Consider the following 15370-nt stretch of genomic DNA (forward strand, 5'->3'; position numbering starts at 1 on the left):
GACTTTGGCCAGTACGTCCCGGCCAGTGCGCGCATTGGCCGGCCAATGTACGAAAGACGATCATAGATCTAAGTTCTTCGGGCTTTGGCCAAGAGAGCCGGCCAATCCGCGGGTTTGGCCGCACTTCGGGCTTTGACCGTAACATATATAGATTTAAAACTAAGGGAAGCAATTCAGTTTGAATCTAGATTTCTAGATTCTAATTTTAAAATAAAGATGGCAGCTGATCTTCAGATGATGTTGAGATTGTGTAATTCAGAAATACTTCTCCACTAAGTTTGTTTATAATCTTTTAGATCTACTATCTGTCGCTTGCATGGTAATAATATTCATTCAATTGGAACTGAATTTACTATAATCTAGATCTAGATATTATAATAATTAATATAATTTAATGGACTTGTACTTCCACATCACATGGCACATACATGATCATGGCACATGGTTCAACTTATGCCTCAGCAGCGGAGTCAGTGTTTGTGTAGATCTAACTCTAACATGTAACATTAAACATAGGGACAAGGATAAAAAATTTATTTTAAAAAATTGAAAAATGTAATAGCACCATCTTATAGTCTTATAGAGCTCATTTAGTCAGGAAGAAAGATATTTTAATTTTAGCTCAAACAGTTTCAAAGTTCAAAGTTATGAATTTTTAACGTATTTAATTTTTTTTTGGATGTTAACTTTTATTTAATTTTTATTTAAATTTTATTTTTTAATAAAAATTCACTAGGATCAAGCTCATCATATCAGTAAAAAGTAAAAAGGGTAAGATACAAATAATTTCAGTGGATGTGAAAAATGGTTAAAAGCAATGTAAATATAGATGCTCACTAAATTGTAGGCCTAAAACTTATTATATTTCCATTTAAACATTACCAATGAAAAATATAGATCAATAGGCCTATCTAATATATTAAACACTTTATTTGATGGTACTAGCTCATTTGGAGCTTAATTAATTAATTAAATTTATTTGCCACCCACGGCAGTTCAGGAAAAAATTTTCTGTTTCAACCTCAGATCAGTCTGAAGATGCGAACTGTACAACTCGACAAGGCAGCCTATTTGATTTTAAACATAATGTGCAGCACATTTGATTTCGTTACCCCATTTCTATTATTTGGCCTACCCCAAATTAATATTTATTTAACGGAGTAGGCCTATAACATATTTTGTTGATTTGATAGATTTTTATTTTTAAAAATGTCATTGCATTAAAGTTAATCACCCCAGAGCGTGAAAAATGCATTCTAGACGTCGTCACGGGCCACTCGCAGCAGACGGCTTGCTCACTCGCGCTGTTTTGTCAGCAAGCGTAGCATCCCCCGCCACAGCACTTGCATGTACTATTGATCTATTCCATGTACTTATTTACTAATTAGTAATGTAAGCCTAGGCCAAAGGCTAAAAACATAGTGAAATTAACAAAAATTAATTAGGCTATGTGAAATTTAAAAGCACGATACATAATTAAATAAGAAAATATAGTAGCCTAATTAATAAGCCTGCTAAGTCTAGTTTAGTACGCCAACTTTCACTGATTTCCAAAATTGTGGTATGGGGGCTTTTATTGTCAAAACAAATATCTATTATCCCATTGCCTAGTTAAAAGACCGATAATTAAGATTAATTAGCCTAATTGCGTGAAAAAATAGACAAATAAGAAGTACCCATTAAAATTAAAAAAAACAATAGCCTAGCAAGAAGCGTACCAGCCTCTTTCTCAAAGGCGATGACTTCATGTCTAAATATACATGCTTTTGGTGACTTTCTTATGGTTCAAATTATACCATCAAAAACTTCCATTTTGTTTTCATAGAAAGTTCAATCTAATAATGGCGCACACACTAGGCACAATTTAGTTGAGTCTAAAATTTGAAGGTGATTTTGTACTTTAAATACACATTGTTGTAAGTTGATTAAAAATATATTTCATTTCATGAAAATGGGTTTGAAGCAAGGGTACCCTCATTTAAAGTTATTTTGTAACTAAAATTTTGCTATAGGCAACCTTGGAATATTAAGCTGAAAATTGGCCTTTTTGTTGATACATTGTATACATTTCATCCATCGTATGTTTATACATCATCATAAACATCTGGTATTAAATTTTTAATGTAGGATGCACAATAAACATCTGCCTGCAATTAGAAATACATGTCAAATTAAAATACATCTTTTACGTTTAAATGGTGTAGATAATGTATTAGCTGACTGTGCATGGGGCAAAGAAGTAAAGTTTGCTGTATTAGAAGGGATAGTGTGGTGAGCACTATGCCCAGCTGCCTTAACATTCCCTGAAGGGAGTCAGGTACCCATCATAGCTGGGTGGACTCAGGGACGCTCTACAAACTTGAACTCAGCATTCAAACTCGAGACTGTTAATCTGTGGAAATGGCTATTCTGGCTGTGAATTTTACCAGGCCTAACCATGCACAATCCTGAGGAAGTGGCTACTCCAGCAGTGAAGGCTGTGACTTCAATTCAGCTGAACTTCAAAACCTGTTTAGAATAGATTTACAATTACATTTACGTTTTTATCTTTACATCTTTTGTGGCTCTTTATTTTTAGTTATTTTATTACAGAAGATCTGTGTTAACACAGACAGATATAGATCTAGTTAAAACTTACAGAAATGTGACATGATTTTTGGACAACAGCATCAATAGCAAAGTTAGATTCTATATCTATTAGGATATAGTATTTATGTTAAAAGTATTCCAGATTTAAGTTTATTGTTATTCAAAATATAATAATAGTTCAATTTATACATGAAAAAGTTACAAATGGGCTCGATATTAACCCATATTATCCCAAGGTCTCAAATTTTTATAATTTTTTTATATGGTTTAGCTTTTGGGCACTGGATGAAGGAATGACTATGGATTTTTTTTTTAAATCAAAACTTTTTTAAAATATCGATTTTTTAAAAAACGTCCCATAAATGGGACGCTAGCAAGGAACGGCCCCATGTACATTTATTGAAAAATAAAATCATTTATCACGAAATATGGCTAATCACGCAAAAATTAAGCTGTATACTGATTTATCTGAAATCTCTCAAAAGTTGATACGGATCTACGATTTTGATAAAATACTTATATATGAAATTTCATCAACCTATCTGTAACGGTACTCAAGTTATCGTGTTTATACACAGACATACTGACAAGATTGCAAAATTATGTTTTTCCGTATCAGTGAGGTGTCGAGATTTGTGAATCTGTAAATTTGTAGATTTTTTTTTTGCACGATTACAAGACATTCTCTAGCTTCATATATACAAGAAAGTAAAAAAAAGAGAAATTATCATAATAACTAGCCAATATTAAAAAAAGAGAAATTATCATAATAACTAGCCAATATTAACAACGCAACTTCAAAGAAACTTATGCAGGAAGCTTAACTCCTGTAAAATACTTCATATTAAATAAATACGTAATAACTGTAACATAAGCAAAGAATCAATGCTTTATCAATATCAGTCAATAAAAAGCAAAAGGAGATGATGGATGGCTCTGATTGTAAAATCAGCTCTAATTTTTTTGCTTAAGCGTCATTGACAATATTTGGGAAGTTTAGATTTTTACTAACTTCCGGTTTTAGTTTCATTATTTAAATCACTATTATTATAAACATCTGGTTTGTTGAAATCAGAGATGCTTTCTTGGTCTTAAAAATTTTGTTGGGTCCGATTGTCGCTAAGAAATTTTAATATTCATATAGAAAAATTGTTGTTCTATTTGTGCCTTTAAACTTATTACTGTGCCATAAAATGCTATATCTGAAAAATTTGCTCAAACTTACCTTATTTTCAATGAAAAACTCCATAAAATAATAATCCATTGGAACAAACAACAACTTGTAACTAAAAGCGATATCCATTTCTAGCTGAAATTTTTTTTAAACCATGATAAAATCGCTTGGGTTGTGGGCGAACATTTTCGTTTTCAAAACTGCCCATCGCAAAAAACATCGTTGCACAAAATCACGATATCAGCAAACAACTCTCCTCACCCGCAGCAAAGTGCATTATATCCATGTCCTTAATGTAACATGTTAACAACTGTAAACATGGCTGATGCTCGCCATCTCCCCATTGTTACATCTCCAATATTTTCAATAATTTATTAACACTGCACCAGTATAAAAGACTTAGATCTAGATCTGCACACAAATCATGATAAAAAGAAAACAATTTATTTATTATGGTTTTTATAAGTTGCAGATGTTGCTTGAAAGACTCACTGATTAGTGAAACTGATACTGACTGATAGTGCTGATAGTGATAGCTTTTTCAACATCGTTTCCTATTTTGCCCATTCACATTGGGCTGCCACAGAAAGCTCCCTCCTCAACATTGTATTAAAGTTTTAGCGATGCTCACTAACTTGAAAGCGTCCTTGGTTTCTAACAAGAACATAGCTACCAAGCCATGGCATACGATTGGGCAATTTTTTCTGCTTTGTTCGAGAGACCACCATAATATTAATTTTAAAAATAATTATCAAGCGAAAAATGGTGTTTTTTTTTATGATTTTAAGCTATCTGAAGATGACAAAGCTATTTTTGCCAGAAAAAAAATTAATATTTGCTTCCGACAATCTAGGTCAAATGTAAACATTGGTAAAGTTTAAGTTGCTTAAAACCTTAAAATATCGGTTTCTAAGGTTCCAAAATTGCTCGCTAAGGTAGGTTATTATTAGATTGATCTGTTTCTGATTTAAAATTGTAAATTCACTGTACTCATTTTGAGAAAACGGAATCGCAAACATGTCACTTAAACAATATATTTTTTTTGTGAGTGACGTCATTTTTATTGATACAGAAGCTGTATCCTCTGTTGTTATATAATTGTTTTCTTTTCGCTTGACACTCTTTTTCGGCCTAGTTTGCTAGCGTTATTAGGCTAATTAAGCCTAATTATGGATATTTCACCTGGCTTTTGGATTGTACTATGACTCTATGAGTCTCAAAGCCCTTAAATCACAACGATCTGTTATTTATTTTTTTTTATTTTTTTTTGTTGATCCCTGGAATTAGTAGTTAGCGTTGGTCTTTGTGTGCTTATTTAGGCCTAATCATTTATTGTTAACAAATTATTTATAGCTTAATTAATTTGTCTTAATTCTTATTGATTTCATAAATTTTAATTAGACTAATTATAATATTATTTTCACTGCTCTTTGATGTTTGTAATTTGCATATTTCTTCGCTCACAGGCAATCATTTTAATGCGTTTGGCCTCTTTTTATTTTATAGGCCTGATAAATTGTATTTGATAGGCAACTTTTCTGGTTGACAAAACTACATGAGCGAGATGTCTATCACGCGCACTGCCCGTGACGCTGTTTAGATTGCATTTCTTGCTATCATGATCAATTTTAATGCTATCGCAGTTTAAAAAAATAAATAAATCAAATACTTACAAATCTTAACAATATTTTAAACTGAGCATCGACAAAACTTTGTGAATAACACACCTGTCCAAGTCCAGTGGGAGAGGAGGGTTAGATTCATTTTACAGTGACATCTCTATATTTTATAAATTGCCCTGATTAAGCATTGCTAAAACACTTACACTAGTTAATAAAACATGCATGGAATTGAATTTTTAAAAGTTTAGATCTATAATATATATTCTTAACCCTTTGAGCCCTGGCCTCCCTGACCTAATTTCTCCCATTTCCTGAGCCCCCAGGGCCAAACCAATTTTCACTTATCTGCTTCTAACTTTGCCTATAACTTTTGAAACGTTTGAGATAATCAGACCAAATTTGGTATCCAGACTCAGGATCAAACATCAAAACAGAAGCATTCTGAAATTCTTTATTTGTTTACAATGTATGAACTGAACAATGTATATAAAACGAACACGTAATTATTGTTTTGATAGAACATAGAAGAAACCAATTTACATTTAGTAATTGTTTTGTTATTATTGATACCTGGCCATACTAGTTCATCGCCAGAAGTCCACTTTTGTGTGATAACTTTCAAAACAGTTATCACTGCCGGACCCAATGCAAAGAAAAACTTCGCATGTTTTGCACCAGTAAACAGTTTTTTGTTTTGTTTCTGCAAGCCTTTGTCCTTGGCACCACATGCATCATAACGTTTTTGAACAGTTTCATTGTCAATTTCAATGTCACTGAGTTCAGCCTCAAATTCAACGTCACTATCATCATAATATAGACCAGGAATATTATCTTCTTCATCAGAATCAATATGTAGTTGTATTGCCTGAGATGAAGTCATTCTACTTCTTTTGTTGATATTTCGGTCTTTTGATTCATCTTTTGCACCAACTTTATGTGCTGAAGTCGATGACTGTGGCTCAGCTTTTCGTTTTGGCGGCATTGCTACGAAATGTAAACACTTTCATTTTCCTAAATCTTTATTTTTTAATCATAATCACACACTAAAAAGACATATGCGCAGTTTTAGTCAGTCTTCCGCTAATTATATTTAATTAGATGGTATATCGGATGCTAGGAATATGACGCTAGATCATCGGACCGGTTTAGCGGCCTGGCGGGCTGAAAGAGTTAAACATGTTTTATTTACATATATTTGTCATCAAATTCATTAATTTGGGTTTAGTTTTCCTTTTTAAACACACTTCCATTAAAAAATAAAATAAAATCAAGTATTTAAAAATATAGATCTAGATCTAACTCCATCTTGTGATTTTTATTTTGACGAAGACAGTGTCCATACGAATAGAAATGTGGTAATAAAATCAAATGTACTGTGCATATTCTGCTAAAATCTTCTCTCCAGATTGGCAAATGGCTGTCACGGATTTTTTTGTCTTGCAATGCTGGGAGTGATCAATTAATAAAAATCAGTAATTAAGCTCCAAATGAGTTTATTATCAACAAATTAAGTATTTGATAGATTTCAGATTGATCTCTAGTTTTCATTGGTAATGTTTAAATAGAAAAATAATGAATTTTAAAAGTTAGTGAGCATCGCTAACTAAAGCTATATACCTAAGTAAATAAAAAGGCTAGGGTTGGTATAGATTGAATATTTTAATGTTGATCTAGTCTATTTACTATTCAAAGTGCCCATTTCCAGTCAACCATTGAACTGGAAATAGCCGTAGTAGGTATAATAGATTGACGACAGAAGCCTGTGGTTGTATATAACACATTTATTGGTCTAACTACATCACGATGGTAATACACAGAGAGGACGGAAGGAAGTACACAAGGGACATCACTCAAGATAACAATACTATAAATATAACTAATACAGAGAGTGAGTTCCCTTGACCTCACAATTAACTCAATCTATTACATCCCTTTACCCTTAGAACACAATAACACATCTCTCAATAGAACAATTGATAGTATCCTAAAATCACCAATTATATTGTAACATGAACACTATGGTAGATTACATCCTTACAAACAATGCACAATATGCTACAACATAATCAAAATACAAAACAATAATGTCAAAGTCCTTTTGACCTTTAGAATCATAGGTCTAACTTATTTGGGACTTTGATTGTCCTGCTTGACCTTCTCAGTGGCTTCTGATTTGGTGACTCAAGATTCTGACCATCTGGATTCTCTATCTCAGGAGGTCTAGGATTTAAATCATTAACTCCAGAATTTACATTTTCTGACTCCAGACAACTTGGTTCACTCATATCAACAGAACTTGGTTGTGGAACAACTGAGTTGGTGTGAACTGTTCAGATTTGGTGGGATTGACAGATTCACACTTATTATCTGCACAAGTTATTTTTAACTTTATAAGACACAGGTCCTGTACATTGAACAATTTGACCTGGTATCCATTTTTCCTTTCTCCCATAACTTCTTAGATACACATTCTCATTAACACCAAATTCTCTTTCAATGAATGTTTTGTCATGATTTAATGGAACTATTTTTGAATTGGCATCTGAAAGTATTATGCTATTATTCAGATCCTTAATTGACATAGATTTCTTTGATTGATCAATTTTCTCAGGTAATCTGATAGTGCTTTCCTGGTAACCAAAAATACTGTTTATGAGTAATATTCTGGACCATATCACTTTGCAACTGTGATCCAGTATTTGAAGTGGGTGTATTAAATGGCAAAAATCTTTTTCTTCTTTTGATGTTACCCTTTTAGTTTCTGTCAGTGCTAATGATGTTAGCAAAGTTGTTTGATGATCACATTCCTTCTTACTAATGTATTTTCTTTAAAACATTTGAAATTGCCATATCACCATAATCATTTATTAAGTTACAAATACTTTGTTTAGGCAACTCTGACTGATAATGGACTGCATCTTCTCCATCTTTTATATTATCTTCACAAAGGGTTTTAATTTCTTATTTTATATGGCTTTAAGTCATCATTCACAGACTTTTCAGGCCAACCATTCTTACAGTACTCATATACTTTTATTAAGCACTCATCTTTTTTTGTTTCTCTTTAATATCATTCACATTTATATTGGAGTTATCCATGATAGTGAAGAGAACAAATACATCTTCTGGTACATAGCTCAGGCTTTGGTTTTTTAAAGGTAATCTACTAAGACTATCTGCACTATTCTCAGATCCAGGTTTGTATTTCAATTCATAATTGTATGCAGTTAGTGTGATAGCCCATCTTTGAATTCTTGGTGAGGCATGCTCAGGTAGGGTTTTGTTTTCTCCAAATAAACCTAGCAATGGTTTATGATCTGTAAAGATGGTGAACTTCCTACCAAACAGAAACTTATGAAATTTCTTAACACCAAAAATGATGCCTAAGCCTTCCCTATCTAACTGAGAATAATTTTTCTCAGCCTGGTTCAAAGATCTACTGGCAAAAGCAATGGGTCTGTCACCCTTCTCATCCATGTGGGACAAGACTGCTCCTACACCATCTGGTGAAGCATCACATGTTAATATAAGTCTTTTCCCTGGGTCATAGTGAGTTAGTAAGGTGTCAGCAGACAAAGCCTCTTTTGCTGTATTAAAAGCAGCTTCTTGTTGTTTACCCCAGTGCCAAGTTGCATTTTTCTGTAGCAGCTTGTACAGTGGTGATAGTTTACCAGACAGATTTCCTTTGAACTTTGCATAGTAATTTATCAAGCCCAAAAAAGCTCTTAGTTGTTGGGTATTTTCAGGTTTGGGTGCTTCTTTAATGGCTTTTGTTTTCTCAGGTTGAGGTCTGATGCCTTGTTTGCTCAATATATAACCAAGAAAACTAATTTCTGTCAACATGAATTGACATTTATCTTTGTTTATCTTTAAACCTTTTTCACCAACAATTTCCAAGACTTTATCAAGTGTTTTAAGATGTTCAGTGTCATTCTTACCAGTTATGTACACATTGTCAAAGTACACACAAACATTTGGAATATCCTTAAAAATACTGTCCATGACAGCTTGGAAAATTCCAGGGCTAGATGATATGCCAAAACATAGTCTTTCATATTGGTAGAGTCCTTTATGTGTGTTTATTGTCGTATAGACTTTTGAATCTGGATGCAGTTCTAGTTGAGTGTAAGCATGACTAAAGTCTAATTCAGTGAATTTGTCTCCTCCTGCCAAATTCAAAGAAATTTCCTCAATGTTAGGAATAGGGTACCTATTTAGCTCTATTTGCTTATTCAGTGTAGTTTTATAATCTCCACAAATTCTTATAGAACCATCCTTCTTTAACACTGGCACAATGGGTGACGCCCAATCGGAATAGTCTACCTTCTTTATGATGCCATTAGATTCCAATCTACTTAGCTCATTTTCAATTTTATTCCTCATTGCATAAGGTGGAACTCTAGCTTTGCAGTATCTTGGATTTGTGTCTTTAATGCTTAACTTCACTGTTCTATCATTTAGTAATCCATGATTACCAAAAACACATTTATTTTCAGATATTACTTTATCTAGTGAAGTAAGACTAGATTCTTTTACATTCTTCAATGAACAAATACTCTCCCAATTTAACTTAAGATCACTTAACCAGTTCCTACCTAGTAATGGCGGTCCATTTCCTTCAACCACAAGAAGAGGAAGTTTAACACTTTGACCATTATAACTTACATGAACCATACACTCTCCTATTACCGGAACATTGTCACCAGTGTATGTTGTTAGACACTTGTGACACGGCTGTAGAGACACTGATCCTTCTGTGACAGCGTCAAAATCTTTCTTTGTTATGACTGTTAGAGATGCTCCAGTGTCAAGTTGGAAGCTGATGCTCTTACCGTTGATATTAACTTGTACATTGATGGGAGCATGACTTATTGATTTAACAGAGAACAGGTTGAAATCCGGCTGCAAATCAATTTGAGCATTTTCACAGGTAGAGTGGTTCATTGGTTGGGTTAGGTAGTCTTGGTGAGAGTTAACATAGTGCTGCTTTTGGTTGCGGTACTGTCTTGACTGGCTAGATTTAGCAACAGACGAAGACTTTGCAAAGCAGGCCTTGGCAATGTGACCTTGCTTACCGCACTTATAACAAGTTGCTAACTTGAACTTGCACCGATGAGATGCATGGGGACCTTTGCATCGATGACATTTTTGATAATTATTACTAGATTTAGATCTAGGATTTGAACGAGCAGGCTGTTTAGCATAAGTTGGAATGCTCTGATGGGGTTGATGTTTATTGACTAACCTGCTGTTTACTGCATGGATCTCTGAAGGTGCTAAAGATCTCGCCGCATCTGATGACTGCTGGAATGACATTGCAAGTTGTATTGCTTTTTCCAATTTTAGATCTGACTCGAGCAGCAACTTTCTTTGAATATCAGGGCTGTTTACACCTGTCACAAACTTTTCACACAGTCTGTCAGACAGCGTTTCTCCAAATTCACAAAATTCACTTAAATGACGTAAAGCAGCAACATATTCTGATATTGACTCGTTTGGTTGACGAGTCCTACTGTCAAATCTAGCTCTACATAAAAACTTTGATGGGGTAGGCGCATGGTGGTCTGTTAGCAATTTGCTCAGCTCGTTAAAGCTCTTGGTATCTGGACTAGCTGGTGCGCATAAGTCCTTTAGTAGCCTGAATTGTTGAGGCCCTATGACTGTTAACAAAATAGCTCTCTTTTTGGCTTCTATCGTCACGTCGTTAGCTTCTAGGTAAAAGCTTAACCTCTCTAGGTAATCTTGAATGATTTCATCATTCGCATCAAATTCTTTTATTTGGCCATACAGCGCCATAATTCTAGAAATAATTAGCTAATAAGCTCTAGCAAACCTCTTTTTTGCGTAAGTAGGTGCTCTTTCTAGTAGATGTTTATCCTTCGTCGCCAGTTATAATAGATTGACGACAGAAGCCTGTGGTTGTATATAACACATTTATTGGTCTAACTACATCACGATGGTAATACACAGAGAGGACGGAAGGAAGTACACAAGGGACATCACTCAAGATAACAATACTATAAATATAACTAATACAGAGAGTGAGTTCCCTTGACCTCACAATTAACTCAATCTATTACATCAGGGCTATTCCTAGTCGTGACTGTTTTGTTTGATACATATATAATGTTAAAAATTCCCAACTGTTCAACAAGCTGTGTGGTCCAGTGGACATGTGGTTGGTTACTGTGCCAGATAGTGTGGGTTTGAACCCAACAAATACTTTTTCAATGATGGCATGTGATGTAGACCACCTGTTGTCCAAATCATATTTTTTTGCAATCGTTAATGAAGGGGTTATTATTTTCAATTATTTTTTTTTCTGTTTGTGACATGATTGCTGACATATTTGCAGATAGAAATCCCTGATTGATTAGTATAGATTTAGTTAGAGTGTATAATTGATTAATGAGACTAAGACCTAAGTACTACATACTAGATATGAACCAAAGGCTAAACTAATAATTTTTTTATAAAACTAAAACACAATAAAAATTGCACTGCTCTCAAAATTTATACTTCACTCCCCAGTCACAATAAATATTTTTGTTATTGTATAATATTAGGCCTATTCCCAGTCATATATATAATAATAAATACATAAAAACATTTATAATTACAAGCTTTTAAAAATGCAGTAAATAGAAGAAAATAATACAATTTTTATTTAATAGAAAATAATTTTTAAAAATATAATAAATCTGCTGTTACTTTAAACATAAAAAAATTACTTTCTTTAAATACATTAATGCACTACTATTTATATCACTATAAATAAAAGCATGGGCCACTTGTTTAAATACTTATTTTTATAGCAGCCCTCGCTTTTATTTAAAGTGATATAAATAGTAGTGCATTAATTTTTTTAAAGAAAGTAATTCTTTTTTATATTTAAAGTAACCGCAGATTTATTATATTTTTAAAAATTATTTTTTATTTAATAAAAATTTTCTTCTTACTAGATCTACTTACTAGCCCTATAGTTGAATGTAAATAGTTAAATTTCAGAATCATTTTTTTTGCAAACATGTTCCAAGCTTACAATGACATTGGAAAAGTCACTAAATGTAGACAATATTTTGTGGCAGCAACATTTTTTTGATAACTTATAGGCCTAGAAGAATCATCTATGGTCGTTAAAATGGGGAACTAATGAGAAAATACATTTAATTTTCTTGATATGGAAATACTTATAGCCACCAACAATAGAGAAAATGCATCATTCTTATATCCTCTCACATCTTCTGGATATATTTAGCTTCTATTTGTAGGCTTACATATTTTTAGAATTTTTGAATGGAAGTGTTGGCCTATATTTTAAAATTTCAAGAGATGTTTGTTTAATTTAATATATTATTAATTTTTACTAATTATTTCGAGCACTGCATGGTAGAATCTCTAGTGTGAAGTAATATCAAGTATGGGTTTTGCACTTGAAACCTGTTTTGAGTTGTTTTTTTATTAGTGCTCATGACATTAATATTATATTTCTTAAATGCATTCTATCTTACTTGAGTTAGGGTCAAGGATTAGGATGAGGGTTAAAAGGCTAGGTTAAAAGGTCAGGGCTAGAATTAGTCTAAGACAATAATATTAATAAAAAGAATTTCAATACAAATACAAAGAATTTTAGCAGAATTAACTAAATAAGTATCTTTTGACATATAAAATGTGTCATTGTTTTTATCTGCCAATTAAGTTTTATGGTAGAAGAAATATGCAATATCTTCTCAAATCCTTTTAAAGAAATAAACACTGTTCTTATTTCCTGTCAACCAAGTGACAATATATATATAAAACCTCGACTGGATGTGAGAGGATCTAAGCACATTTGGTAATTCCTCAATCGTTAGCCAAAATAAGTAGTACTGGATTACAAATTTGTGTTTTTTAAGAATATCTAAAGAATATTAATATGCTGTCCTAATCTAATGATAGTCTTGGCATTATTGGCAATCTATTTTTAGATCACATCAGACTGAGAGAAAAGATTAACAGACCTTCTGCCATTAATTTTCCCATTTTAATAATAATACTTTATTCTGACTTTATAATCACCACTTTTTACTTTAACATTTATTACATTTTCAATCATCAGCTGATTTATAAAAAGCAATCAAGAATGGAAGAGGAAACAGAACATTTAGCTGCAATTTTATCTATTGTAGATGAACAGTCATACAAATTAACAGAATTTTTAAACTCTGAAGATTTGAAACCAGATCTATCCACAATATTTTCATCTTCTCAAGACATAAAAACAGAATTTACAACATTTTCATCTATTGTTGATGCAAAACCCAACATGACATTCACAGCTTCTCAAGATGATAAACCCTATACTACAACAGAATTTTCATCTTCTAAAGACACAGAAACAGAATTTTCAAATTTTTCATCTTTTGATGAATTTACACACAACAAAACAATTATAAGCTTGCAAGATGTTAAACCTGATGTTACAACTGAGTTTTTAATTTGTAAAGATAAAAAGCCTGCTGTATCAACATTATCAGCAGCTGAAGATAATAAATCAGAAGTCACAACTTTATCAAGTAGTAAAGATTCAAAACCAGAATTATTGACAGGATTTTTATTTTTTGAGGATAAACAACAAAAAGGGCTTGAACTTCAAGTTAAAGAAAATCTCCAGTTTTCTAGAGACAAAAGATATCAGATTGTTTCTAGTGTCAAACACAAAAGGTTTTCTCAAAGTTCTAACTTAATAAAAGATAAAACAGCTCAAGAAGGAAATGAGCAAGTTGAATATGATGGTGACCATGAGAATCTTTCTCAAAGTTGTAATTTCAGTAAAAATAAAAAAGTGTACTCAAGAGATAATCCATATATATGTGATGTTTGTAATAAAAGGTTCTCTTATCGATGTAGATTATATACACATATAAAAGAGCACTCAGGAGATAAGTCATATGAATGTGATGTTTGTCATAAAAGGTTTACACATAGTTCTAGTTTACATACACACAAAAATATTCATTCAGGAGAAAAGCCACATGAATGTGATGTTTGTCATAACAGGTTTTCTCATAGTTCTCATTTAAAAAGACATAAAAAGCTTCATTCAGGTGAAAAGGCATATGAATGTGATGTATGTCATAAAAGGTTTACACACAGTTCTAATTTACATACACACAAAAATATTCATTCAGGAGAAAAGCCATATGAATGTGATGTTTGTCATAACAGGTTTTCTCAAAGTTCCACTTTAAGAAGACATGAAAAAATTCATTCTGGAGAAAAGGCATATGAATGTGATGTATGTCATAAAAACTTTGCGATAAAGAATTATCTATTGCAACATAAAAATGTTCATTCAGGAGATAAGCCATATAAATGTAATGTTTGTCTTAAAAGATTTACTTACAGTTTTAGTTTAAGAAGACATAAAAAAATTCATTCAGGAGAAAAGGCACATGAATGTGATGTATGTCATAAAAAATTTACGGAAAAGAATAGTCTATTGCAACATAAAAATGTTCATTTAGGAGATAAGCCATATAAATGTAATGTTTGTCTTAAAAGATTTCTATATAGTTCTAGTTTAAGAAATCATAAAATGATTCATTCAGGAGAAAGGCCACATGAATGTGATGTTTGTCATAAAAACTTTGTAGTAAAGGATGTTCTGTTACGACATAAAAAATCTCATTCAGGAGAAAAGCCACATGAATGTGATGTTTGTCATAAAAGGTTTTCTCAAAGTTGGCATTTAAGAAGGCATAAAAAGATTCATTCAGGAGAAAAAGCCACATGAATGTGATGTTTGTCATAAAAGGTTTTCTCAAAGTTGGTATGTAAGAAAGCATAAAAAGATTCATTCAGGAGAAAGGCCACATGAATGCGATGTATGTCATAAAAGCTTTGTGGAAAAGAAAGTTCTATCACAACATAAAAATGTTCATTTAGGAGAAAAGCCATATTAATGTGATGTTTGTCATAAAGAATGGTCCCCTTACGATAAAAA

At 32.4% G+C, this 15370-nt stretch overlaps 1 protein-coding gene across 1 annotated transcript; it reads left to right on the top strand.

The window, feature by feature from the left end:
- Positions 1 to 221: 221 nt before the first annotated feature.
- Positions 222 to 14778, top strand: LOC131927083 (zinc finger protein 892). Its single transcript, XM_059282745.1, has 3 exons — positions 222 to 250; positions 13484 to 14662; positions 14773 to 14778. Exons 2-3 carry the CDS (start codon positions 13508 to 13510, stop codon positions 14776 to 14778), a joined length of 1161 nt encoding a protein of 386 aa, XP_059138728.1. The 5' UTR covers positions 222 to 250; positions 13484 to 13507.
- Positions 14779 to 15370: the final 592 nt, after the last annotated feature.

The sequence above is a fragment of the Physella acuta genome, unplaced genomic scaffold, assembly GCF_028476545.2.
Source record: "Physella acuta isolate Inbredline_101_S28 unplaced genomic scaffold, ASM2847654v3 ptg000087l, whole genome shotgun sequence".
Classification (NCBI taxonomy): Eukaryota; Metazoa; Mollusca; class Gastropoda; family Physidae; genus Physella; species Physella acuta.

Coding starts and splice junctions, on each gene's coding strand:
- LOC131927083 (XM_059282745.1), top strand. CDS start 13,508: ATGGAAGAGGAAACAGAACATTTAGCTGCAATTTTATCTATTGTAGAT.